Raw genomic sequence first — 25985 nt, forward strand, 5'->3', positions numbered from 1 at the left:
CTTACTCAACACAGCACAAACAAGTTAGGCTTATCTTGAACAAGTACTGGCACTTATTAACTATAGATTCACTGCTTGCCCCATTTGTCTATGACCTGCCAGCAGTCGCCTATAGGAGGACTCTCTCTGTGGGTGACAAGTTGGTAACTAGTGAATATAAATTCATCAAAGGGGACAGATGTAAAACCCTGGAAACCTTTACGTGTGGTGGATATGGCTATTGCCAATGAATGGATAGGTGTAAACATATTGTTTTGCCCAACGGACGCACTTTTCGCTCTAAACATTAAGCAAATTGCAAGACTCCCGGCATAATGTACCTACGCACTTGTGAATGTGGGTGCTACTATGTCGGGAAAATAAATTAATTTGGAAGCGAATATACCAACATATATCCACCATACGCAAATGAGACCCTGATTTTCCCATTGGTCATCATATACAAGATATACTTTTTGCCACTTGACCATATACATTTCAACACCAGAGGTGGTGATTTTAACAAGCGTCTCCTCAAATGTCAGTTGAGATGGATTTTTCATTTACAGGCCACCTCACCACCTGGCCTAGATGAGGCATCTAACTTTAAATCCTTTCTTCCGGGCTGTCTCAGGGGGCTGTGACCTAAACCTATAGCTCCTCCCCCAAAGTCCCAGCTCTAATAACAACTCAACTTCCTTGCTTCATGCTATATCTTTCACACCATTGTTTCATAGACTCATTGGTTATGCAGGTGCCCCCTTTTGACACTATGATTAGTGACATTATGGTTTCCTTATACTGTGATGTACCTTTCACAATACAATCTTGTAACTGCATTATTACCTTCATAACTGCATGTAAGCAATATGGATGATTTTTTTCTATTGTCAATTGTGTCCACTTGATATTTAACTGCCATGTCTCTATATCCTTTTCTCATTTTATTAAATTTTCTCATTTATCATTTTTTATTTTTTTTATTTATTTTTTATTTATTCTCACACCACCCAGCGGGTAGGCTCCACCTGTGCATGGCTAGTGGATGACAGGGTTCCCACTGTCTCTCACTGTGTCTACAACATAGACGGAGGCTTTCTTTTCGCCGGTGACGCGCAACGTCATCACCCCCTGAGGGGCAAGTCTGCCCCACGCGTGTCCGGGAGACACTCTGAGGTTGGCCTCAGCTGTTCCCTATAAAGCTAATGAGGCCAGACAACCAGCACCACCACCTGTGAGGATTGGCTCCCTCATCAGGTGACTCCTCATAAAACAGAGCTCACTCACAGCTGGCATGTCTCGGTTCAAGTACAGCTGCTCTGATGTCTGTGCTTCCACCAGTGTACTGAAAGGTAACATACTAATAGGCAATCCTGGGCAATATATGCCTCCGCTTTGCTGTCACGGGCACACTTTCTGTGTCTGTGTATCAACTTTAAAACTTTGATTTGCTCTTGTTTTTCTATGGCCCTTTAGACAATATCACTTCTTTGCTGATGTAGCCATCAGGGTGTCTTTTGTGGATGTGAATCAGTGGCCGGCCCAGGACTGCATGCCTATCCACCCATGCTGTCCATGGGGACTCTCTCAGCGAACCTGGAATCTTTACAATTGTTTTTATTATTACCCCATGTCCTTCAACGAATCCTGTATGCAAGTACCCCTAAGCTTAAATACCATACAGTTCACTATGTAAAACCATTTGCTAATTACTCATTATAGTACAAATATGTAACTATATCTATGTTGCAGATAAAGATAGTGACTCAAATGTAAAACTCCCCTGATGAAGAAACATATACCAATACATTTCCAAAACATGTCAGGATGTATGCTACAAACCTTCAGGGACTGACCTCAGCTTGACTCTGGCAGTGCCTGGATTATTAGCCTTGAGTTTGATATATACATTTATGTATTAACTGGTTCATTGGTATACCCTCTATATTTTAATGTTACTGTTCATGTTTATAAAATGTATTACATATTGTGTACTCAAAAGTGTCACTGTGCTGCCTTTTACCTACTTTACTACTCCCATTTCTGCCTTAAAAGTCCAAGGGGGTGGCCCCTGCTGCATGTCTCTTCTTTCTATGTTTTAAGGATGTTGGCAGTACAAAGGATTATTCCTAGGGTCGCCACACAAACATACTCTGAAGCTTGTACATACAGAAGTTCCAAACAACAACTTTAGGCCCCTTTCAAACTAGTTGACCAATTGTCAGTTTTTCAGGAGGACCCAATCATACTCTACAGTCTCCTCTAGGGATCTGCTCCCCATCCATCTGATCAGATGGCAGTTGGGTGCATACAGTCTGTATACATCTGACTGGCCATAGAGGAGAGCAGGCTGTGTCTATTCTGCATAAGCGGAGCGAACAGGGACCAGCCACCCGCCTGCTCGGTGGGGATCAGTGGATATATTACCTGCTGAGCTAGTGCTTAGGGGCCTAAGTCTTAAATGCAATGTTCTTCCAAAGGAGATGAAAAGATAAAATGCATACAACAAGCAGAAAGCAGGATAATCAGATTCTTCAAGTCACCAAAAATTTCTAAAAAGAGTAAAGAATACGTCTTACCTTGCCCAGCATCCGGCCCAGAAAATAATAGTGCCTGGCAAAGGAGTCCCCCACTAGCGTCTGTGCAGCAGGGTTGGGGTACAGCAATCCCTCATTAGTAGTTTTAAAGAACCCCTGATTAGGATTAAAACCAGATTTAAGTAGCTCATTTAAAAATTCTCTAAATATTCCACCACCATCGATCCCAGCTTCATCTAGGCCATGTGCGTTGAGTAGATGGACACGGATTCTCTTCTTGAGATCAGGTTCTGCAGAGATACAGCAAATTTCATAAAAAATAGCCTACACATGTTGATTGTAGAATACTAACAAATTGGCATAATAATTTTTTTAAAATTGCATGTAAACCCCATCAATGACCTTCTTATATATGCTCCCTTTTGGTCTGGTAAATATACAACTGAATGTGTTTTGCTAGATGCGTTCAATAAAAAAAAAAAAAAAAAAAAATGTTGATCAGAGTTGCCCTGTGCATACTTCCTGTGTAACATGAAAGAGCCCTCCTAGTTCTAATATTTTTCATTTTGTTAAATATGATTGAAAAAGCCAAAAGATTTGATCTTTAAAAAAACCATCCAGCCTGGCCAATTATTCTACTATAAAAGAGGTACCTTAAAGCAAATCTAAACTAAAAAAAGTTTTTTTTGTACTTGCAGTAAAATCCATTTTGGAAGTCTATTATGGACACAGGGATTCATAAGCAGCGGTGTTTTACTTTCATCTACAGAAGAAACAATGGCAAATCGTAAGCCAGCCCCCACTAAAACCCCTTTTCTGTCAAGCATTCCTTAGCTTTCCATAGCAGTACTAAGGCCATAGAAAAACACAGATGGGACCTTTGTCCCACAATGGACTCCAAGAAATGGATTTTACAGCAAGTACGGAAATCAGATTTTCTCTCTTTCTCACACACTGAGCGACACATGACTTCAGATACATTCTGGACATTCAAAAGCAGTCCAACTGAGAGGTGGGCAACCCAATAAAAAACATTAACTAGCCTTACTAGAAGGACTGGAGACAGTCTGCACCTCAGAAGCTGCCCGAAGGACCCACGGCTGAATCTAAATGGATAAGGTTAGGCCTTTCACTAGATAGGATAGCTAGCATAAACAGCCATGGATAAAGGGGCATGAATTTTAGCCAAAATGCTAACAGTATTTACCTGATTAAGGGCAGGTTATGGGAAGGAATCTGAAGGACCTTCCCCAGCAGGCTGCTGAAAAGCAAAGGAGGTAGGGCCATTTGGATGGTGAAGTCCCAAAAAGTCCACCAAACCTTCTCATTTATCAGCACCTGCAGCAGGAAAAAGGATGTTCTGCCTGTTGACAATCCAAGGGGGCACAGGGTCTTCAAGCAATGACCTCCACTGGCCTCAATGGGTCTGAGGTGCAGAAGCTGCTCCTCTCAGTGCATCTGCTCACAGTTGAGGAGAGTCAGTCTTCAAGGTAATGTCCTTTAAAAGGACCATTAGAGTGAAATTGGTACTCTTAGCATTATGCAGCACAGGGGTCAGACAATTTTGCAGTGGGGACTTGCACTCTTTCCTGGAGGTGAAGGCACTCTAATACCTAAATGGTGTCCAATAGAGTCAGAAGTAGAAAAATACTTCTCTCCCCTCCTCTGGATAATATTTCTGAGGCGTGATGTACTCCAGTTCATGGAATTGCCCAGAGATTAAAGCAACCTCTCATCAGACCTCCTATGTTGGGGCTAGAGCAGGCTCAGGCTTCCTGTGACATTACTGATCACAGTGTCCAGCACAGGGTCCAAGATGCAACGTTCTGAGACCAAACAATTCGGATGCTCTTTGGATATGTTATCTGCATCTCAACAGTGCAACCACAGTGCCATGCATATCTGTATAGACATACAAACGGAAGTCTACCCTGGGTGAAAAGAAAAATTTGGAGGGAATTAATCCACTTCAGCAAGGTTATGGTCACTTTCATCACAGGACAGAGTAGGAACAGCCAGTTCAAACAGAGATTTGAGGAGGAATTCTAACTACTTGTCAGTATGAACATGCCTTTTAAGAGACTTATGGTGTTCCTTTTCTGTGTTCTTATTAAAGGTGTTTGTAAAGCTTAATTTTTTTTTTTTACATTAAAATAACAGCCCCATACCTCCTCTTCTTGGGTTCCCACCAGCACTCCTGGCTCCTCCTCCCCTACAGAGTGCCCCCATAGCGAGTCACTTGCTCTAGGACAGGGGTCTCAAACTGGTGGCCCCTCAGATGTTGCAGAACTACAAGTCCCATCATACCTCTGCCTGTGGGAGACATGCTTGTAACTGTCAGTACTGCAATGCCTCATGGGACTTGTAGTTTTGCAACAGCTGGAGGGCCGCCAGTTTGAGACCGCTGCTCTAGGAGCACTCGTGCATGCTCGCTGAGTAAATGAGGAGCGAGAGAGCCAAAGCTCTCGTGCACATCAATGGAATGAGAACTGGCTTTGGAATTTATCTGGGGGGGGGCGCTGCATGCAGAAGGTTTAGAACACAGAATGTAATACTTCTGCCTTTACAACCGGTTTAAAGTGGTACACTGGTTGAACCACAGTGAGAACACTTCCAAAACACTCTTAGGTGGGGCCCAGACCCCTCAGTGTGCTTTCAGTCTCTGTGGACAAATACCTTGAATAGTGGGTGCAAGAAGAAAGGTCTTTTAGAGCTCCTGCTGTAAAGTCTAAGACTGGAGACAGCAGGCTCCTCCTCCGAATGCAGGGCAGTGTGCACTACAATAAGGTCCAACACAACCTCCAGTAACTATGAGGTGCCAACAGGAGATTGCACTGGCGCAGAAAAAGACAGAGTAAGATATGGTCACTGGGACCAGTGGCCCAGTCTAATCTAAGGTCTCTAGAGATTTAAAAAAACAAAAAACAAAAATCCCTTGCCTGTCCTCAGGGACTCGATGGAGCCAAGGAATACTCCATTGAAGAACACCCTGTAACACGAGATGTACCAGGTTCTATAACTGTGCTGGCTGCCTCAGAGAATACTTTCTCTGCGTTGGGGTAAAATAAATCAATAGCAACTCCCCCTAGCCCCCCCCACTAGTGGCCACTATAATTTGCAGTGACTGTCCAAAATGTTGGAATCTTTCAACCTACAAGCAGCCATTTACTAAAAAGAAAGGCAACAAGCTCTTCAAGCTGCAAAAAACTCAGCCAAAAGTCAATCAAATCAAAAAGAGATTTCGTAGTTAGTCTCTGGACATAGTTGGGGAATTCATCCTCAGCCTGTTGTGGTCAAATACACATCTAATTCACTGAAGTTGAAATAAGAGCCACCTGGCACTGTTTGGGTCACTACCTAATGGACCTTTTTGAGACTCAATTTTTATGTGAACAACACTTTTTCTTATCTTGTGCACTATATTCTTGCATTTACACCGCATGATTATATTTGTTTTGTGCCATTTGAATAATGTTAGAATTATGGGTTTATACAACATTTATATATGTTTGAGTAGAGTATTATACACATATGGCAGCGTAAGACTGTTAAATTTTAAATTGCACATCTGTCGTTCTATTAGCCATTAGCAAGTTTTAACTATAAATAATTGCTTTAGAACGTGACATAACACACCAGTAGTTTTCAAAGGAAGCAGGAATTTAAAAGCCCCAGTTTAGCCACTTAAGGACTTAAGGATTAAAAAATAATACAAAAGTAAAGTTAGCCCATTTTTTTTTATATTGTGAAAGATAATGTTACGCCGAGTAAATTGATACCAAACATGTCACACTTCAAAACTGCGCTCGCTTGTGGAATGGCGACAAACTTTCACCCTTAAAAATCTCCATAGGCGACATTTAAAAAATTCTACAGGTTGCATGTTGTGCGTTACAAAGGAGGTCTATGGCTAAAATTATTTCTCTCGCTCTATCGATCGTAGCGATACCTCACATGTGCAGTTTGAACACCGTTTTCATATGCGGGCGCTACTCGCGTATGCGCTCACTTCTGCACGTGAGCTAAGCGGGATGGGGCGCATTTAAAAAATGTTTTTCTTCTTATTTATTTTACCTATTTTAAAAAAAATAAAAAATTGTGACACTTTTATTCCTATTACAAGGAAAGTAAACATCCCTTGTAATAGAAAGGACCTCTTAAAGTGGAAATAAACTCCCCTATTGTTTTCAGCCAAGGAAGCTGCCATCTTTGCCTCTGTTTAATCTTCAACTGCTATGGTGCTGCACATGTGATTTGTTATGACACCAGCCATTGGATGGTTTGATACTTTGGCTGAGAGCACAGCCAATGTGCAGTTAGCACTCCTGGCATGCCTTTTTCTTTAACTGTTTAAATCTGTTTACTTCCACTTTAAATATGAGATCTGGGGTCAAAAAGACCTCAGATCTCATATTTAGTCTAAAATGCAATAAAAAAAATTGTCATAAAAAAAATAAAAAAATGTCCCTTTAAGAGCTATGGGCGGAGGTCGCTTCCACTCTGCAGTGTCATGGAGACTGGTGGGGTCCTGAGAAGGACTGGATCGCTTCCGCCGATGCAGACGGCTCCAGTAAGCAGCGGAATGCACCGGATCACAGCGAGAGACCCTCTCCCGCTGCCAATAAAAGTGATCTTGCGGCGAATCCGCTGCAGAGACCACTTTTATCTTGTACCGGACCACCGGCTGAACACAGTGATACCAGGTTATGGCAGCTAGCACACAAAGTGTTACTTATAGCTTATTAACCAATCAGAAATCAAAATGCCTAGATTTGTATACTCAGTTACATTTTGGGCCAGTGCTAATTTAAACACGCATTATTTCATGTAAGCAATAGATTTTTGTGCCTGCATATAGGAAAACTAACAAAATAGTGATTTTTATGTGAAAATGGATACTAACCATTTTCCGGTGAAAGTTTGTCATAAGCATCCTCATATATATAATTTCTTCTAATGGTGACATTGATTCCATCCAGAAAAGGTCCATCGCCTTGTACTTCTTGCTTGTCCGCATAGATCAACCTTTGGAAGATCTAGAAAACATTTAAAGTTAAAAAATTCTTTCCAGGAGGACATGGGGGTGTCATGGCACACTTGAATTTCTGATTCCACAGTAGACGATAGGGACTGATAAAAGGGTAGCTACTGACAGCAAGATATGTCCCCAAGCACTCTAGAAGCATTTATCATTTACCCCTAAGAGATCAGGAACTGGCCATTTATTGCAAGTGATTCTTGAAGTTGGTAGAACTGCTTGGACCAGTAATGGTTAGATTAAGTGTACAATAAACTACATATGTTTTATGGCAGACTCAATCACTTTGCACAATTATATTATAGAACAGGGGTAGGCAACCCCCGGGACTGGTGCCGCAAGCGGCACGCAAAGCCTCTTTTGCGATCACACGACTCTCTCCCCAACAGCAGTCAGTGAGAAGCTAATGCATTCCCATCTCACACTTCCCCATGCCACACCTGCACTGAGGGGGAGGCACTGTGCCCACACACATTGTAAACAACGAGAAACATTGATTGGTTATCAAACTTTGTTGTAGTTGCAATTGTCAGCTCTTGTGATGGGGTAGAGATTGGGTGCAGATCTGCTAGGGGGGTGGTCCCTGTTTCCAGGAGGATGACTGATTGGCCACTGCCAAAGCCATATATATTAAATCTATTTATATATCACTTACTACTGACCCCTCACCTCTGCATCATCTACTACTACCAACCTCTACATCACCTACTCCCAACCTCTAAACTCTGTGTCACTTACACCTGAACCGAGGATTTTCATCACTTTCTACTGAACCCCTGCACTCTGTGTCCCTTTAAGCCACAGCCAGTATTCAGTGCAATGAAAATTACACACAATTTTGCTGCGGCACTCGGCATCGCACTTTTTCTCAGCTGCGGGGGCTCGATCTTGCATACACGCCCACTGCTTTCAGAAAATGCCCCGTCCTGAGCTCATTGTTGCGCATCCATTCCAGATTCTTGTATGTGACATCACATACAAGCACGTGGGCTGGATGCAAAAGGTGCATCAGTGGGCATGAGTGTGCCAGGACGTGTCTCATCTCTGCTTCCTTTCATCACTCTGCATATCTTGCATATCATAGATGAGAAGAAAGTACAGCAGTGCAGCAGATGAGTAGGAGGGTACAGCAGTGGGGGAGATGAGCACGGTGGGTTTAGCGGTGGGACAAAAGAGCAGGAGGGTACGATGGTGAGGCAGATGTGCAGGGGGTACAGTGGTGGAAGAGATAAGAAGGGGGTTCAACTGTGGGACAGACGAGCAAGTGGGATACAATGATGGGGCAGATGAGCAGGGGAGTAGTGTTGTGCCAGAGGGGAAGGGGATTAAAGTGGTAGGACAGAGAAGCAAGGGGGGGGGGGTTCAGTGATGGGCCAGATGAGAAGGGGGTTATAGTGGAGGTACAGATGAGCAGGGGGTTACACTGGTGAGATAAAAGAGCAGGGGGGTACAGAGGTGGGGCAGTTGTGCAGGGGGGTACAGTGGCAGGGCAGAGGAGAAAGGAGGTACACATTGGTGGGAAAGATGAGCAGGGTGTTACAGCTGTGGGGCAGAAGAGCAGGAGGGGACAGAGGTGGAGCAGAAGAGCAGAGGGGTACAGAGGTGAGACAGATGTGCAGAAGGTACAGTGGTGGGACAGATAAGAAAGGGTGTTACAGTGGTAGGAGCTATGAGACGGGGGTTCAGCTGTGGAACAGATGTTAATGGGGGGGGCGGGGACAGTGGTTTGGCAGAAGAGCAGGAGGTACAGTGGTGGGAGATGAGAAGGGGGTTCAGCGGTGAGACAGTCTGGTACAGTGGTGGGACAGATGAGCGGGGGGCAGTGTTGTGCCAGATAAGCAGGGTGAACAGTGGTGTGGCAGATGAGAAAGGGGGTTACAGTGGTGGGGCAGATGAGCAGATGGGTTCAGAGTTAGGACAGGCGAGAAGGTGGTTCAGCGGTGAGACAGAAGAGCAATATGGGAACAGCGGTGGAGCAGATGTGCAGGGAGATACAGTGGTGGGGCAGATGAAAAAGGGGGTATATTGTTGGGGCAGATGAGCAGGTGGGTTACATTGGTGGGACAGAAGAGCATGGTGGTACAGTGGTGGGGCATATGTGCAGGGGGTTACAGTGGTGGGACAGATGAGCACAGGTTACAGTGGTGAGACAAAATGAGCAAGGGGTACAGAGGTGAGGCAGATTTGAGGGGGGTATAGTGATCCGAGGTGTGAAGGTGTAGGAATTGGGGCTGATCTAAGGCATGAGAGTGCATGATGTTTATTACCATAGTCACTATTAATCAAGTAGTTTACAACCAGAATTTACTTTATAAAAAATCCTTTTCATGATTGAAAGTGTGAAGTTAAAAAAATTGGGGTTTAAAATCAGCATGCTCAATTTCTTTTAAAACAGTTTTCGGCACACTGTGCTCAAAAGGTTGCCTACACCTGTTATAGAATGTAAAAAACAGTTAATCCCACTTTATTTTTATCTAAAGGTTTTGAAATAAGAACTTTATGTGCTGTTCAGTGTAGTACTGGTAAATTTACTAAATACGTTAAACACGACCCACTGGCATGATTTAAGAAAACAGGAGCAAAAGTGGACCTGATAACCCAAGGGTCATTATTCAAACCTTGAATTAGTCTGCATCCATTTTTTATTATTCAGCTCTTATTTCCCAAGCCAACAAAAGGCATAGATACATAACACAGTTTGAAGCAGACCTAACATAAAATAACCTGCTTCCCCAGATTTGTTAAAAGCGCCAACTGACCTAAGATCTGCTGGCAGCCACTTGCATCTCTTCTGATCAAAAGGGTCTTACCTTTACTCTTTCCTCAAAGGGTACTACAAATGGAAGTTCAGTAAGTATTGCTAATTGTCTCTCCTCAGACACAGAAAGGGGTGCCGGCTCCATGCCCACTGAAACATAGGAAAAAATCACCAGTTATATAAAAAAAGAGAAAGGAAGGTTTCATCTGCATTTTATAGATCCACGCATATTACCAACCTCCATAAGTTGTAAAATGGTGAAGAATGGGCATTTATTTCTTTGGTTTACAAAAATGGCACTGCAGAAATCACCTTCTCATGGCCAATGTTACCATTAAAGTGGTTGTACACCCTGTACAGCCACTTTTACCTACAGGTAAGCCTATATTAAGGTTTACATACAAGCAAAAGAAAGCTTTATATTTCCCAAACATGACAGAAAATTCTGTTGCATGACCGATAATTGTCAAACTATCATAGCATACAACACAGCACTCTTACAGGCTGGTACTCCCTTCCTATGCCATGTGTGCCCAATGACACAGTGCTCCTCTGTGCCATGGAGGGCTAAAATTCCCGTAGCCGTGACATCACCCACTGGTTTCCATTGCCCATTTATTGTCAGCACTCCCTCTTCTCTCCTGCAGCAGCCGCTCCATGACACAGGGACACTGGAGTTTCTGCATCAAGTGACTAGACCAGACTGAAATAAGGATTTTTTTTTACCAGCACTATACAGCATCTTTATGAGGAGGGGTGCAGCAATGGTTATAAACATATATATGTATCCTTTACTTCCACTTTAAAGTGGAAGTATGCTTGCCTCCACTCCAGCAATGTGGTGCCCACAAGCTCCCTTATGGGCCACTGATCTTCAAACGGTCTTCCAGGTTCGAAACTTCAGACATCTTGACTGGCCAGGCCAGGGTGATGTAACTCTCACTTACGCATTGGAGTTCATTTATCTCTCCAGTTGCAAGCAGGTAAGAATAGTTTAATGCAGAAGAGGCATAGTATATCTTCTGCATTGATAAACCTGTTTTTTTTTTTGGAGATTAGCATGTTGGAAATGTAAGTTTGGTGACCGGGACTTTTTTTTGTCCAAACTACCATTTTAATATTACCGTCTCCTTTCTGGTGACTATGGTTGCCCCTGGTATTCTGCATTGTTTTCTGAAATCAAATCCTAACCGCAAGCATCTCAAAATTTAGGATTGGGGTCCAGCTTGAAAACTGCTGTTGCGCAGAAGCACTCATTTTCCAAAATTTGGCTAACTAGTCTAAATCCCTAAGCAGGAATCTGGTGGCTACTAGTGTTGACACTTATTTTATTGACTGCATTAATCAGATGATTGTTTTATCTGTAATGCAGCACTGGATGTTAGCCAGGGATGTGTCAGGTAACCCTTACCTCTGTTCAAATCCCTAGGGCTCTCTGGCTTAAAGGAGTTGTAAAGTCTCATGGTTTTTAATTTTAACGCATTCTATGCATTTTAAATGCATTCTATAGATTTTTTTAACACTTTTTCGGCCGCTAGTGGGGGTTAAAAGCACCCCGCTAGTGGTCGAATAGCGCCACTAAAAATAGTGGCGCTTTACGGCCGATGCCCACCCGCCCCAGTGTGAAAGTAGCCTTAAATATTTCAGATCTTGCTGTGTCAGGGGGTTGTCAGTTCCGTTTCTCGAACCAAAAGGCTTTTTAATTTTTTTTTATGCAAACATGTTACAGCCTCAAGATTCAAAATGGAGACATTCATATCATTGCAGACTTACAGCATGGCATAAGATGATCTGGCTATATTCTAAAACCAAGATGTATGTCTCTGTCATGGTGGTTTCTATTTCTAGAGTTGTCAAAGAGCATTTTTTTCTCCCCGATATTGGAAGATTGTCATGTTGGATGCCAGCCTTCTGGACTGGGGTGGTGTTATGAAAAATCTGTCATGGTTGTTGTTCTCAGTAAGAATCGATGCTTTCAATCAATGTCTTGGAGTTGCAAGCACCTCATCTGTCATTGGATCTTTCCTTCTGACTGGTCATCCGATCTGGGTTTAAGACAATTCAACAGCTGTCGTTACTTTTGCTCATCAGGAGGGCACCAGGAGCATGGCGGAGGTGACAGGGGTAAAGTCTAAATACAGTCTGAAAGCCTCTTGGTTCAACAAAAAGCGGGTCATATTTGTCTCTAGGCCACAGGTTCCATTGACAAATGCAGCAGATATCCTGGTAATACTATGGGATCGGCATGCCCCAATCATGTCTTTCCTCCACTGCAACTTTGACTATGATAGATCCAAAGTGAAAGCAAGCTATTCACTTTTAGAGTTCCAGTTTAGCCTCAGAGTATGGTACGCTGACCCATTTAATCTTTTTTTTTTTTTTTTTTTAACATGCTGTGGCCACTGCCACAATAGTTTTCCAATTGATGGTTCTTGAACATTTTATTATCAGCCGTGGAGGTCTTCTGATCATTGGTGTGAGCCTCTGTGGGTTTTCTTCATGTGGCTTTTCAGTGGGCCATGTTCTTTCTTTTCTTCAATTAGGATAAGAACAACATTTGGCCCTTAGCACATCCAGGTTCAGGTATCTGCCCTGTAAATTCCCTTTTAGAATCCCCTTGCTTATAATTCACCGATTTATACTTTCATACAACTGTTTGTGGATGTTGCAAATTCTGCAAGGCCTCCACTTCAATCGTGGAATCTAAATCTAGTATTGTCTCTACTTTAAGAAACCCGCTTAAATCTATTTAGTTGTTATGGTCAGAAAGTCTTAAAATGACTCCTATGTCGCGTACACATGGTCGGACTTCCCGGCAGAAAAGGTCAAACGGAATAATTCCATTGGATATTCCAATCGTGTATGGGCTTCAGCTGACTTTTTCTTTCGAAAATTCTGACAGACCTAGAAATAGATCATGTTTTATATCTTTCAGATGGAATCAAATTCCTATCGGTAAAACAGTTCGTCTGTTTGCTTCCGACGGACCAAAAATGACACAAGGGCAGCTATTGGCTACTGGCTATTTAACTTCCTTTTTCTAGTCCCGTCGTACATGTTGTACGTCACCGCGTTCTAATCGATCGGACTTTAGGGGTGAACGTGTGTACGCAAGTCTGTTTCAGCAGGACTCCGTCAGAGTTTATTCTGATGGAAAAAAACGGTCGTGTTTATGCAGCATTATACTTCCAGATCCACAATTTCTAAGTGGATTTGATAGGTTGCTCTGCAAGTCTGAGTTGTAAGATAGAAGGCCTCTTTTTCCTGATAAAGCCCAATCCACTGGAGCAGTTATTACCTCTTGGGATTTTCCAAAATCAGGCCTCTGACTCAGATCTTTGCCACTGCCAACCTAGTCTTTCGTTCTCCAAGTTCTACATGATCAATTTTATGCCCTAGCAAGAGGTAGTTTTGGTCAAAAGGATCTGCAAGTGGCCATTTATTGCTCATGGTTTCCTTTTTTCCATGGTTTTCTCTTGTTGGGCCAGCTCACCTGTGTTTGTGTGCCCATACCTCCGTTTGGACTTTTGTTGGACATACCTAGGTTGCCCAATTATCATCAAACTGTTTCCCTTAATAGACAAAGCGGGTATTGGCTGCAAGAGCTGATCAGATGCTGTTTTTTCAGCATATCCCTTTGATAAAAGTCAGTCACTGGACCAAAAGTTAAACCGGACAATTATTGGCAAATGTATATCTGGCTTTAGTGTCCTATCTTCGGACTGCTTGCTATGCCTTGGCAGGTGTGAGGCAGGAGGGGCAACAGCCTTAAAGGGATTGACCTTCAGTCTTACGTCTCTAGTGTCCAGTTTTCCTGTAGGTGGCAGTAAAAACTCAGATTGCATTTGCATCATTGGGCTGTGTTTCCCTTAATGTACTAAAAGAAAAGGATTTTACATCAAGTACAAACATCCTATTATTGATCCCTCAGAATGACCAAAATTAGGGTATGCGGTACAGGAGGAAGGAGGCCGCAGATTGACCTTTCAAGCCATTTCCCAGTACAGAGCCCCAAGTTTTTGGGGGTTCAAGCATACTTAGAAGCTTTTTTAATTTCTTGGAGCCTTCTATTCAGTCGTTAAAGTTAACTATTTAGCTGAATCAAATTTAATGTAAGAACAAGTGTACTTTAACCACTTACAGACCGGACCATTTTGCTGGTCAAAGACCAGACAACTTTTTGCGATTCAGCACTGCGTCGCTTTAACTGACAATTGCGCGGTCATGCGACGTGGCTCAAAACAAAATTGACGTCCTTTTTTCCCACAAATAGAGCTTTCTTTTGGTGGTATTTGATCACCCCTGCGGTTTTTATTTTTTGCGCTATAAACAAAAATAGAGCGACAATTTTGAAAAAAACGCATTATTTTTTACTTTTTGTTATAATAAATATCCCCCAAAAACATATAAAAAAACATTTTTTTCCCTCAGTTTAGGCCGATACATATTCTTCTACATATTTTTGGTAAAAAAAAAAAATCACAATAAGCAATTATTGATTGGTTTGCGCAAAAGTTATAGCGTTTACAAAATAGGGATAGTTTTATAGCATTTTTATTAATAATTTTTTATTATTTTTTTTTTTACTAGTAATGGCGGCGATCAGCGTTTTTTATTGTGACTGCGACATTGTGGGGGAGCCATCGGACATTTTTGACACATTTTTGGGACCATTGTCATTTATACAGTAATCACTGCTATATAAATGCAGCGATTCCTGTGTAAATGACACTGGCAGTGAAGGGGTTAACCAGTGGGTGGCAGTGTAGGGGTTAAGTGTTCCTAGGGGTGTGTTACTAACTGTGGGGGGGTTGGGCTTTCATTTAGTGAACACTGATCTCTGCTCCAATCACATGGAACAGAGATCAGCGTCACTAGTTGCTAGGCAGAATGGAGAAATGCTGTTTACACGGCATTTCCTCCATTCAGCCGTCCCGTGAGACGATCGCGGGTATACCCGCAGTATCGAGTCCGCGAGTCCCGCGACCGGACTCATGGGGGTCCCGACCAGCGCGGGAGCGCGCCGCCGGTGGCGCGCTCCCGATGGCAGGGCGGCATTGAAGATTGGACATACCTGTACGCCAATATGCCTGCCCGTGCCATTCTGTCGACGTACATCGTTGTGCGCTGGTCGGGAACCGGTTAAAGAGGAGGGCCACCTTAGAAAAAAAAAAGTCAGCAGCTACAAATACTGCAGCTGCTGACTTTTAATAAATGGACACTTACCTGTCCAGGGTGCCCGCGATGTCAGCAGCAGATCTCTCGGCTGCCCCCGCCACCCTCGGTCAGGGAATTAGGAAGTGAAGTGCTGCGGCTTCACTGCCCGGTTCAATACTGCGCATGCGAGAGTCGCGCTGCGCGTCTTCACTGGACCCTGTTGCGTTCTGGGAATTGTGTGTTTCCCATAACACAACAGGGAGGGGGCGGGCATTTGCGGCTAGCTATTCCTGGAGGTGGGTGCATATACCTGGATTATACCGTTTTAAAGAGTGCATTGGACCAAACAAACTATTTACTTCTGTATCTGGAAGCCCCCTTCAACAAGGGGGTCCACAGATCCCACCCCCACCCCCCCATGTGAATGAGTATGTGGTAAAGAAAATAGTAAAAATAAATAGACAGGAGGCAGTTTTTGACAATTCCTTTATTAAAAATGAAAAAAAGCGCCCCCCAATGTAAATCCATTGCCAATCACGATGCCTGCCGGACCCCGAAAAAGCAAAGAAAAAAAAAAGCTCCGCCATCAACTAAGGCAAACCACCGAATGCCTGGCTTGTGGTTTGACAGTTCTTATATAGGTAAGGGCGGGGGCCACCTGGTTATGTCACCTGGTGTGTCCCCCAGTGACATGCATCAGTCGGTGACGTCATGGGGGCAGGTTATTATTATCACTTTTTTATTGTCTGCAATGTTTTTTTTTTCAGCTGTCAGCGGGGAAGTCCATTGACAGCTGATGGCTCATCGGTTGTTAAGAATGCAGTGGCTGGCTTCCTGGCCCACTCCTTAACAACCAGCAATTCACTGCACCCTGATTGGCTTAGAATGTACTGTGCTGCATGCAGTGCATTCGGCAGGAGCAAACACCCTTCAAAACGCACTGCAAATTCAGGTGTTTACCAAATGAGCAAACAGGCGATGTTCAGGCCGAACTTTTGCTCAGCCCAAACCGTTCGCCCAACTCTACTGTTGACTAGTACTGTGCCCTCTACTTGGCTTTTCTGGGCACAGCTTCCTCAGTACAGGTCCCATTTAAGTTGAGTTTATCAAACAAAAAAGACAGCACAAACAAAAAACTGCAGTTCAAACTTCTGGGCAAGATGTGGAAGATTAGGGCGAGATTTTTCAACCTTTTATGAAACCCAATTACACAAGATGGTACATTATTCATTTTAAAAAAAATCAGTCCGTTGGTAGTTTTATTTCCAAGACAGGAAAATACTGTACTTAGTACACGATGGCAGAGCTCCCCTTAAACAGAACACAATGAAAAATGGAAATGGTTTGTTAACCCGACAAATGAAATTTGTTGTAACACCAATGTCCTTACAATCCACAGTCACAATCTTATTTTCTCCACGTATGTTATGACTGCTAGGTGATCCTATCATATTTGTTCCCTCTCTAATAATATTGCATGCTTACAGTTTCACTGTTCTGTCTAAAATGCAATTGACAGCAAAGGGGTTAAGGTGTGTGAAAGGCAGAACTGCATGTGCAGCAAAGGTAAGGCTCAATTAGAAAGCCGGAACTCAATTAACTTGGTCAATTAGTCACGTTGATCTACATTTCACCTTCAAGATTTCAATATATGGGGAGAATGATGATCAGATGATGTCAATACACCAAGCATTAAAAGCCCAATGTAGGAGAATGAAGAATTACTGGTAAATATAGCCAGCTGTTCACACACACAGTTTAGCTTAATTAGCTTAAATGGCTAATTACACTAAACCAATTTTTTTTTTTCTTTAAATCCAACCTTTCATCCATATTTAAAAAAAAAAAAAATCTTGCCTAACAACAGGTACCACAAGATACCTTCTGTCACCTTTTTACCCAGAAAACCCTCCTCTGTGTGCCCCTCTAAAACAGGTACCCCCGCCCCTTGAATCAACCCCTTTAAAAAGGAGGCGAGTACTGCAGTGAGGGATTTTTTTGAAATTTTATGTTCTGCAGGGGACTTTCACAAAAAGAAATTGAAACAGACACTGGAGTAAAGGGTGGTACACATGGGATGCATAATCAGCCGATTCAACAGAAACTGCTGAACATTCGACCAGTGTGTGCAAAATTATGTCTAATGTCTGGTTTCTGTCAAATGGGCATTCTGGAAAAGCAGCAGCCAATCGGAATCTAATCAGCGCTGGCAGCCAATGGCTGTGAGGGGTGGCCAGTGTGTTCTGGCTGGGGGGGTCCCGTCAGAACACAATAGCAAAGCGGAGAGATCACTGTACTAACATTGCATAGTTAATACAGCGAGCTCCTTGCAAGCACCTCATTTTTTTCCCCTTCAGCTCCCTGAGTTCAAATCAAAAAAAAAAACTAAAAAAAAACAAAAAAAACAAATAGGACTTACCTGTAAAATCCTTTTCTTGGAGTACATCACGGGACACAGAGCCATAGTATTAACTATATGGGTATATAGGCACATTCAGGTGATGGACACTGACACACCCAATACAGGAAGTTCACTCCCTATATAATTGCTCATTGCTCCTAAGATGTATGGTGTAATGTTCATTTAGTTGAGGGTTCCACCTCTATATGATATTATTAGGTCCTCACTTTCAACCAGTTTTTTTTTTTTTAAGCCCATTAGGTTTTATCCAGTCCATGACTGGAAGTGGGCCACAAAGCTGCTTTTTAACCAGAAGTGCGTCTTAGTGGTGCGTTGTTTGTTTACATCGTGTCCTACTGACATGAGGTAGTGCTACTGTGCATGTGCGTGCGTCTTTGAATGCCACAGCTATTCACAACTAAGGTAATCACTGTTTATTCCATATTGTACACTATATATTGGTCCCGCCACAGCCACTTGGCGTCTCCTCCAGATGAAGCCAAGTGGGAGGTGGCAAAACTAGGAGGAGGTGGAGCCTGACGGTGGACTGACCGACTCCGAGTGAGATTGTTCATATTTGTATTTTCTATGCTTTTATTCGTTTTATTAAATGTGAGTTTATTGCTAGCTGGGATGGAGAATTTTTTACCCTTTGGATACGTACTATAGGAGGCACCTTTTCTTGTTTTTTTCATATGTATTTCCACATTACTGGTCTTAAATGTGAAAGCAGCATAGTGGATGAGACTTATGTTGGCCATTGATCGCGTCGTTTGAGCCGGTTAACCACTTCCTGCCCAAGGTACGTCCTTGACTTTGCAGGGGTATATCTGAATGATACCTGCAGCTGGAAACGTCATTCAGATATCATATTTAAGTGCCGGCGATTCCCTACACCAGGGATATGCAATTAGCTGACCTCCAGCTGTTGCAGAACTACAAGTCCCATGAGGCATAGCAAGACTCTGACAGCCACAAGCATGACACCCAGAGGCAGAGGCATGATTGCATGGACTTGTAGTTTTGCAACAGCTGGAGGTCCGCTAATTGCATATCCCTGCCCTACACCATAAGAATGATCATAACAGCTGCTCCGCCACTTGATCGGTCTTACGGCTCACCGCTTCCATCGGTGAGTCTGAGACAGGATCCACCGGCCCCGGATGGTGATCATAGAGATTTCCGGTGGACCAGATGGTTGCCAGAGTCTCTATGATTGTTTGGAGGCCACGCACGATGTTATGACGTCATGCCTGGCTTCTGCATTCAAACAAATGGCGGCGCCTTGGCTGGGAAGCCGTGATCTTTAATTTCAGGCTTCCCAGCCTAGAGGTGAGATTTGGGGTCTTACTGACCCCACATCTCAGTGATCAAAAATGTTTTTTTTTTTTTTTTTAATTTAGTGTCAAACTAAAAAAAACTAAATATAAAATTAACAAAACAAAATAAAAAAGTAAAGCGCCCCTCTGCCCGCGTGCTTGCACGCAGAAGCGAACGCATATGCAAGTCCCGCCACATATGAAAGCGGTGTTAAAACCACACGTGAGGTATCACCGCGCACGTTAGAGCAAGAGCAATAATTCTTGACCTAGACCTCTGTAACTCAAAACATGTAACCAGTAAAAAAAAAAATATATAAAGCGTCGCCTATGGGGATTTTTACACACTGAAGTTTGGCGTCATTCCACAGGCGTGTGCAATTTTGAAGCATGACATGTTAGGTATCTATTTACTCAGCGTAACTTCATCTTTCACATTATGCAAAACAAAAATTGGGCTAACTTTAATGTTTTTTTTTTTTTTTAACCATGAAACTGTTTTTTTCCCCCCCAAAAAAAGCAAATAACCTGCAAGATAAAAAGTTGCAACGACCGCCATTGTATTCTCTAGGGTCTTTTCTAAAAAAAAAAAAAAAAAAAAAAATATATATATATAATGTTTGGGGGTTCTATGTAATTTTCTCGCAAAAAAAATGATGAATTTTACATGTAGGAGAGAAATGTCAGAATTGGCCTGGATGGGAAGTGGTTAAAGATTACAGAGGATTCCTTGAAGGGTGTATTGGCACCAAGTGCAAATGCGTATTTGACCCCTCGGGGTCGCATAAAGGAGGTGAGTGGCCATTTTCCATTACTCATTATTGGACTTTTATTATTATATATTGCATCACTTTATTTTTAAATACTACATGATCACTGGAAGTTTTTTTTGTTTTTTGGTATAGTCTAGCAGCGCTGTCACATTTTCATATTGTCATTTGTGGGAGCACATTAGTGACAGCTGCAGTAAAATTCTAATCACAATTTCGAATTACAATTTGGTACCACAATTTTGTCCATTCATCAAAATCTTCACGTATTAGCACACTGCTATTTTTCATTTATTCACTCCCTATATAACCCCTCCTCCTACCAGGAGTACCTTAGTTTTGTAGCAAAGCAATATACACAAATCTCCAAAAGAAGGGAGGGACCTCTGTGTCCCGTGATGTACTCCAAGAAAAGGATTTTACAGGTAAGCCGTTCTAAAAATCCTATTTTCTTTATCGTACATCACGGGACACAGAGCCATAGTATTAACTATATGGGACATCCGACAGCAATGCTATTTGAGGGGAGGGAGACACAACCCCTAGGGCACCCACAGACTTGAGGACCAAAAAGGCGATATCCTCATGTTCGTACATCCACCTGATAAAACCTGGTGAATGCATGGACTGAAGACCAAGTTGCAGCCTTACAGATCTGAGCCATGGAGGCCTAGTGATTCACTGCCCAAGAAGCACTAACTGCTTTGGGAGAGTGTGCTTTGACTTGAAAAGGTGGAGTCTTAACTTTTAAACCATAAAGGCTGAATTATAACTTGCTAAATCCACTTATCGACAGTGGATTTCGACATTGCCTGTGCTTTTCTAGGACCTTCTGGCAACACAAATAAGACATCAGTCTTCCGGATCTGAGCAGTTGTCTTTAAATAGACTTTGACCGCTCTCACCACATCAAGACAATGTAGTGACTTCTCTTCCCTGGAACATGGTTTTGGAAAAAAACGATGGCAGGACAATATCTTGGTTCAGGTGAAAGCCTGAGACCACTTTAGGAAGAAAACTTGGACGAGCACGCAACACGACCCTGTCCTTGTGAAGGATCAAATATGGCTCTTTACAAGAAACAGCAGCCAATTCCGAAACCCTCCTTGCTGAGGATATAGCAACCAAGAACACTAACGTCCTTGTCAGAAGGACTAAGGGAATATGCTGTATTGGTTAAAATGGCTGTTTTTGTAACACTGACAAAACTAAGTTCAAGTCCCAAGGGTTCAAAGGAGATCTGAATGGCGGTAAAGCCACATCACCCCTTGCATAAAAACCCAGACCAAAGAATGCAAAGTAAGCGGTCTTTGAAATAAGACCGAAAATGCTGAGACTTGTCCCTTAATAGTACTCAAGGCCAGCTTCATCTCTACTCCTAATTGTAGAAAGGCAAGAATTCTGCCTATGTTGTACTTCCGAGGGAGTGAAGACAACAAATTAAGGTACGTGCATTTACTCCCTCTAGTGGAGATTTAAGACATGACAACATTTTTCCCCAAGAAAAAAAAAAAAAAAAAAACATAGGTGGATTTTTTACAGTTCCTAGGCTTCTTCCTTAACCTTATCCTCGCCGCGGGATACTGCTGATGACAGATCCAAACTTCACCAATCACGGCGGGCTGTGTTAGCAAAACATCAAGGACCGTTCCCCTTTTTTTCGGGGTTCTACCACCCTTGGACCTGTATAGCACCCTACCAGGAAAAACTTTAGGTAATGTGAGCATGACCAAAGCCCTGGGTCCCGGGGTCCTGCCCTGCAAAGAGAGGCATTACAGGCAAAACATTGTTTTTCCTATAGGAGGCCCGGGTACCATCCACTTTGGCCTCAGTGGCACTTTGGATAGATCCGGTCTGTGGAGGCTGTTTAAATCCAGCAAGGATCCCCCCCAGCGGAGCTCTTCAGAGCACATCTTCACTCGTGACCAACACCTTAGACACTGGAGAAAAAACTGTGGTACTCCTGGTAGGAGGAGGGGTTATATAGGGAGTGAACTTCCTGTATTGGGTGTGCTAGTGTCCATCACCTGAAGGTGCCTATATACCCATATAGTTAATACTATGGCTATGTGTCCCGTGATGTATGATAAAGATTGATTGATCATCAATTGCCCCTTTCATGTCCAGTGAAAGCAACTTAATGGTGACTGGAACACCCTCACTGGGCAGTGAAATGGCAGTTGGCAGAGTTTCTTACTACAGTAAAGCTGGGTGTACAGGGGCCGAATGTTGATCCAGAAAAAAAAAAAAAAAAAAAAAAAAAAGTAAAAGGCTGAAATTTGGCCTGTGTGTATGTCGGTCTGGCTTCTGTCGGACGTGCATGCTGGAAAACCAGCAGCCGATCGACTCCCAATCAGTGCTCTCAGCCAATGGCAGAGAACGCTGATCGGATCATACTGGTGGGGGGCCGCCCCCGTCAGAACACAACAGCTCAGCAGGCGAGATCGCTGAACTACCCTTGCAAAGTTAGTACAGTGGCTCCGACCAGAGCCGTCAGGTTTTTCTTGCGGGGGGGAAAAAAAAACGGTTAGTGTGTACCCGGCTTAAGGCTCCTAGTGAGTTAGTAAGACCTGTTGACAAAGGTGTCTAGTATTAGGCAAGTCTTTTGTTTTGTTTTTTATATTGAAAATCTCTGACAGTTTATGTTTAACGTAAACTTTTAATTGGGTTACCAAACTATATCACAGCATTTAACAAGCAATGGGCCTTATGTACAAAAGCTGAAGATATGGAAAATATATCAGTAGTAAAACAGACATGTTTACTTGTTTCTAACTCGAAATAGCGATAGCTGCAATCTGATTGGATGCAACAGCTCCACTTTAATTTCCACAAAGCCCTAATAAAACATCCCGAATGAATGCCAATTTAAAATAAATTTTATAGGCAGTCTAGAAGATTTAGTTACCATCTAATGTAGACTGTAAGGGTCCTATCCTCCCCATTCTCCGGTATCTCCATACATGCCTAGCTGATGGTACATACAGTTGGGTAACCTAAAATTGAGAATTAGAATGGTGTCAAAAATGTATTAACAAGAAACAATAAGTTTACAGATTTCACCAACATATTCTAAGTTGAAACCACTCTCCTGGATAAGAGATCAAAGGCTAGCCCAAGCATTTGAATATGATAGTAAAACAAAACAATGTCACAAACTGAGCATCCAATGAAAAACTGCATAGGCTACTTTCCATTAAACATGCATGTCATCACAATGAGTAGATTCAGAGATTAAGAGATAAAAACAGTAGAATTTGTATGCAAATCTCACTTTTCCTGGGAATGTCAAGCTTGACCTGTCCCTTCTCAAAGCATCATGATAGGTAAGTAAGGCAGGTCATCGCATTAAAAAACAAATAGGCAGGTGCAGCAGGTGGGAGGGGAAAGAGTCAATCTTGGGATTTTTTTTAATGAAAGGTTGAGATTTGCATATAGCTTAGCTGTCTTTTTATGTTTTGGATCTAATGACAGATCTGGCAAATGATTTTCACTGTAGGCAACCTCTTCTTATACATTTCTTCATCATATGCTCAGGTCAAAGTTCCCAGGTTTAAAACAGGCTTAGTATAACTAATCTGACTATGGAAAACTTTAAAGTAAAACTGTAAATTTGCCTCCCTTCCTTGCTACCAGCAACCTCATCAACTGCACCACTTACCTGCCCACATTTTAAAATGATCGTGGGGCAAACAGTTATCCTTTAAATCTGATTGGAAATGATAGGTTACTGCACCTTGCATATAAACATTACTTCTTTTAACTGCCTTCTTGGCTAAAGGCGGCCATTATCAGATTTCTCCCATGATATCTGCCTGGTATTCAAGCAGGGCATAGAAGCACATGGACCAGCCATGGTCACAGTGGAACAGATGTACTATTTTTATTTTGTTCACTTTAAATTTCCATTACACAGAAGAGCTCAGGATTGACGCCAAACCTCAAAAGATTATTATGGCGTATGCACACAGCCACATTGCTCATGCTGGAGGTGCAGAGACGTGCACGGGTCACAAACATTTGTTTGTCTAATATCCTCTGTAATAAACCTCCCCATGGCCAGACACACAAGTAGAGACAAGAACCAGCTCAAGTTCTTAGAGGAGTCACGTGCCTATTTTTTCCTAACGTTTCACATATGACCACTGTTGAGAGACTGAGGAGGAATATCATCAGTGATGTCCCCTGAGTGGAGGCTGCATTGATCCCCAGAGAGGAATGTGCGCTTGACCTTATTTTAAACAGGTCCAAAGTCTAAGGTGAGTGCACAGGCACATTGGTGGTGGGAGCCACTGAAAATGTTTTATGGACTGAACAGCAAGATAATACAAGAAATACATATGGTACAAGTGTATGTTTCAGGAGATTCACCATATAAGCACCACTTTTCAGAGACAGTTTTTAGTTTTAAAATAGAGTTTATGTATGGTTCACAAATGCACTTTGAATGTATATAATTTTGAGTACTTAATACTGAGTATTAGTTGGAGCAGCATATATACAGTGGTTGAAAATTGAGAATATTTTTTCAGTATTGGGTTGTTTATGGCCATTCATCTGAATGTGGTTAGTAATCTCTGCTTAAAAGGTAAGAATAGTGTGGATACTGCAACACAAACTCTAAAGATAGGTTCACACTTGTGTGGGTGCGGGAATAGCACCAGTTTCTACACCCGCAACCACCAATAGTCAAAATACTTAATTGCACCCCACGCAGCTAAACCCAAGTTTTTGGGTGCGGAAAATCGAATGGTGCATATGAGCTATGTGTTTTTCCCTGTGGCTTTAAAAGATGCCGGGACCTTTTTCCTGTATTTCCCACAGGTACAGCAGCCTATTCAAGTAAATGGGCTGATGTGCCCATGCAAACACAGGACGCACAGAATGCCTAGGTGTGAAGCAAGCCTTATACAGCATACAACTGAGAAAAGAAGGAGGGATATTCAAGAGGAAGTAAACCCTGATGAGTTTACTTCCTCTTTCATTCCCTGCAAAGGTAAAGCATAATGGACTACTATGCATCGCATAGTAGTTCATTATGTAACACTTACTTGACACAGGAGCCAGCGAAGTCACCGTTGTCCCCTGTAGTCTGCCGCATCCATCTTCTCGGTGGGTCTTGCTGCTCCGCCGCCGTCATTCGGTGAAGCCGCAATGACGTCACTCCCGCGCATGGGAGCCGCCACTCGCGGCATATCGCCGTTGACCGCGGCGCGCTCAGTGCGCTGCTGTCTACGGCGCATGCGCCGTAGACAGCGGTGCCTGTCTTTCGGCAAATATCTCATAAACCGTGCAGGTTTAGGAGATATTTCTTGGACCTACAGGTAAGCCTTAATCTAGGCTTACCTGTAGGTCAAAGTGTGTTATAGGGGTTTACAACCACTTTCAGTATGTATAATTGTCTATGTTGAGGAAGAGTCCAGTACAAGTTTCATTATGGTAATTTTGTTACCAAATATTAGCAGCTAGCTTATAAAAAGCTTTGGGAAAACAACTGAAGAAACAAGCTATGAGCTATTCACAAAATAAACAGCCAAGAGATCTGTTGCTGCTACAAATCTCTGATAGGTATTTAACAGTGGTCCAATGGCGGCTCAGGAGACAAGACTTCCTATTACAGAGGCCGCCAAGTAAACAAGAAATTCTCACTGTATGTGATCTGATGGCGCTCATCCTTCCCCCCCCTCCCTGTCCCCTCCGAGGCAGCCAACATGCACACGATATTTGCACCCGATTTTCATGGTGAAAAGGTGAGTGTTTTTTTTTTACGCTATCAAATATAGTAATTGTTGGTGTGACATCTTACTGTGTTCATTACAGTCTCAAGGTATTTTTTCCATCTCAATGTTTAATTAACATCAATATATCACATACCGTAGGTGTAGAATATGATATTTATCATGAAACGGTTTGTTAACATGCATGGAATTTGCATGTTATCCCTGCATACGTGTGGGTTTTCTCTAGGGATGCAACGATCTATAGGGGGCCAATCATGGGCGAAAAATAAAATCATACTGATTTAA

The 25985-nt window shown here is 42.7% G+C and overlaps 1 protein-coding gene across 1 annotated transcript in view; it reads right to left on the bottom strand.

The window, feature by feature from the left end:
- The window catches only part of UBE3C (ubiquitin protein ligase E3C), a 177323-nt gene that overhangs the window by 50854 nt on the left and 100484 nt on the right, over positions 1-25985 (bottom strand). Inside the window, exons 16-19 of the mRNA XM_077491145.1 lie at positions 22868-22955; positions 10365-10462; positions 7420-7552; positions 2559-2806 (exon numbers count right to left, since the gene is read on the bottom strand). Of these exons, the coding sequence (XP_077347271.1) occupies positions 2559-2806; positions 7420-7552; positions 10365-10462; positions 22868-22955 (567 nt within the window). The remainder of the gene's footprint in view (positions 1-2558; positions 2807-7419; positions 7553-10364; positions 10463-22867; positions 22956-25985) is intronic.

Source organism: Lithobates pipiens, unplaced genomic scaffold (genome assembly GCF_037356315.1).
Source record: "Lithobates pipiens isolate NorthernLeopardFrog02 unplaced genomic scaffold, aLitPip1_a1.2 Scaffold_19, whole genome shotgun sequence".
Classification (NCBI taxonomy): Eukaryota; Metazoa; Chordata; class Amphibia; order Anura; family Ranidae; genus Lithobates; species Lithobates pipiens.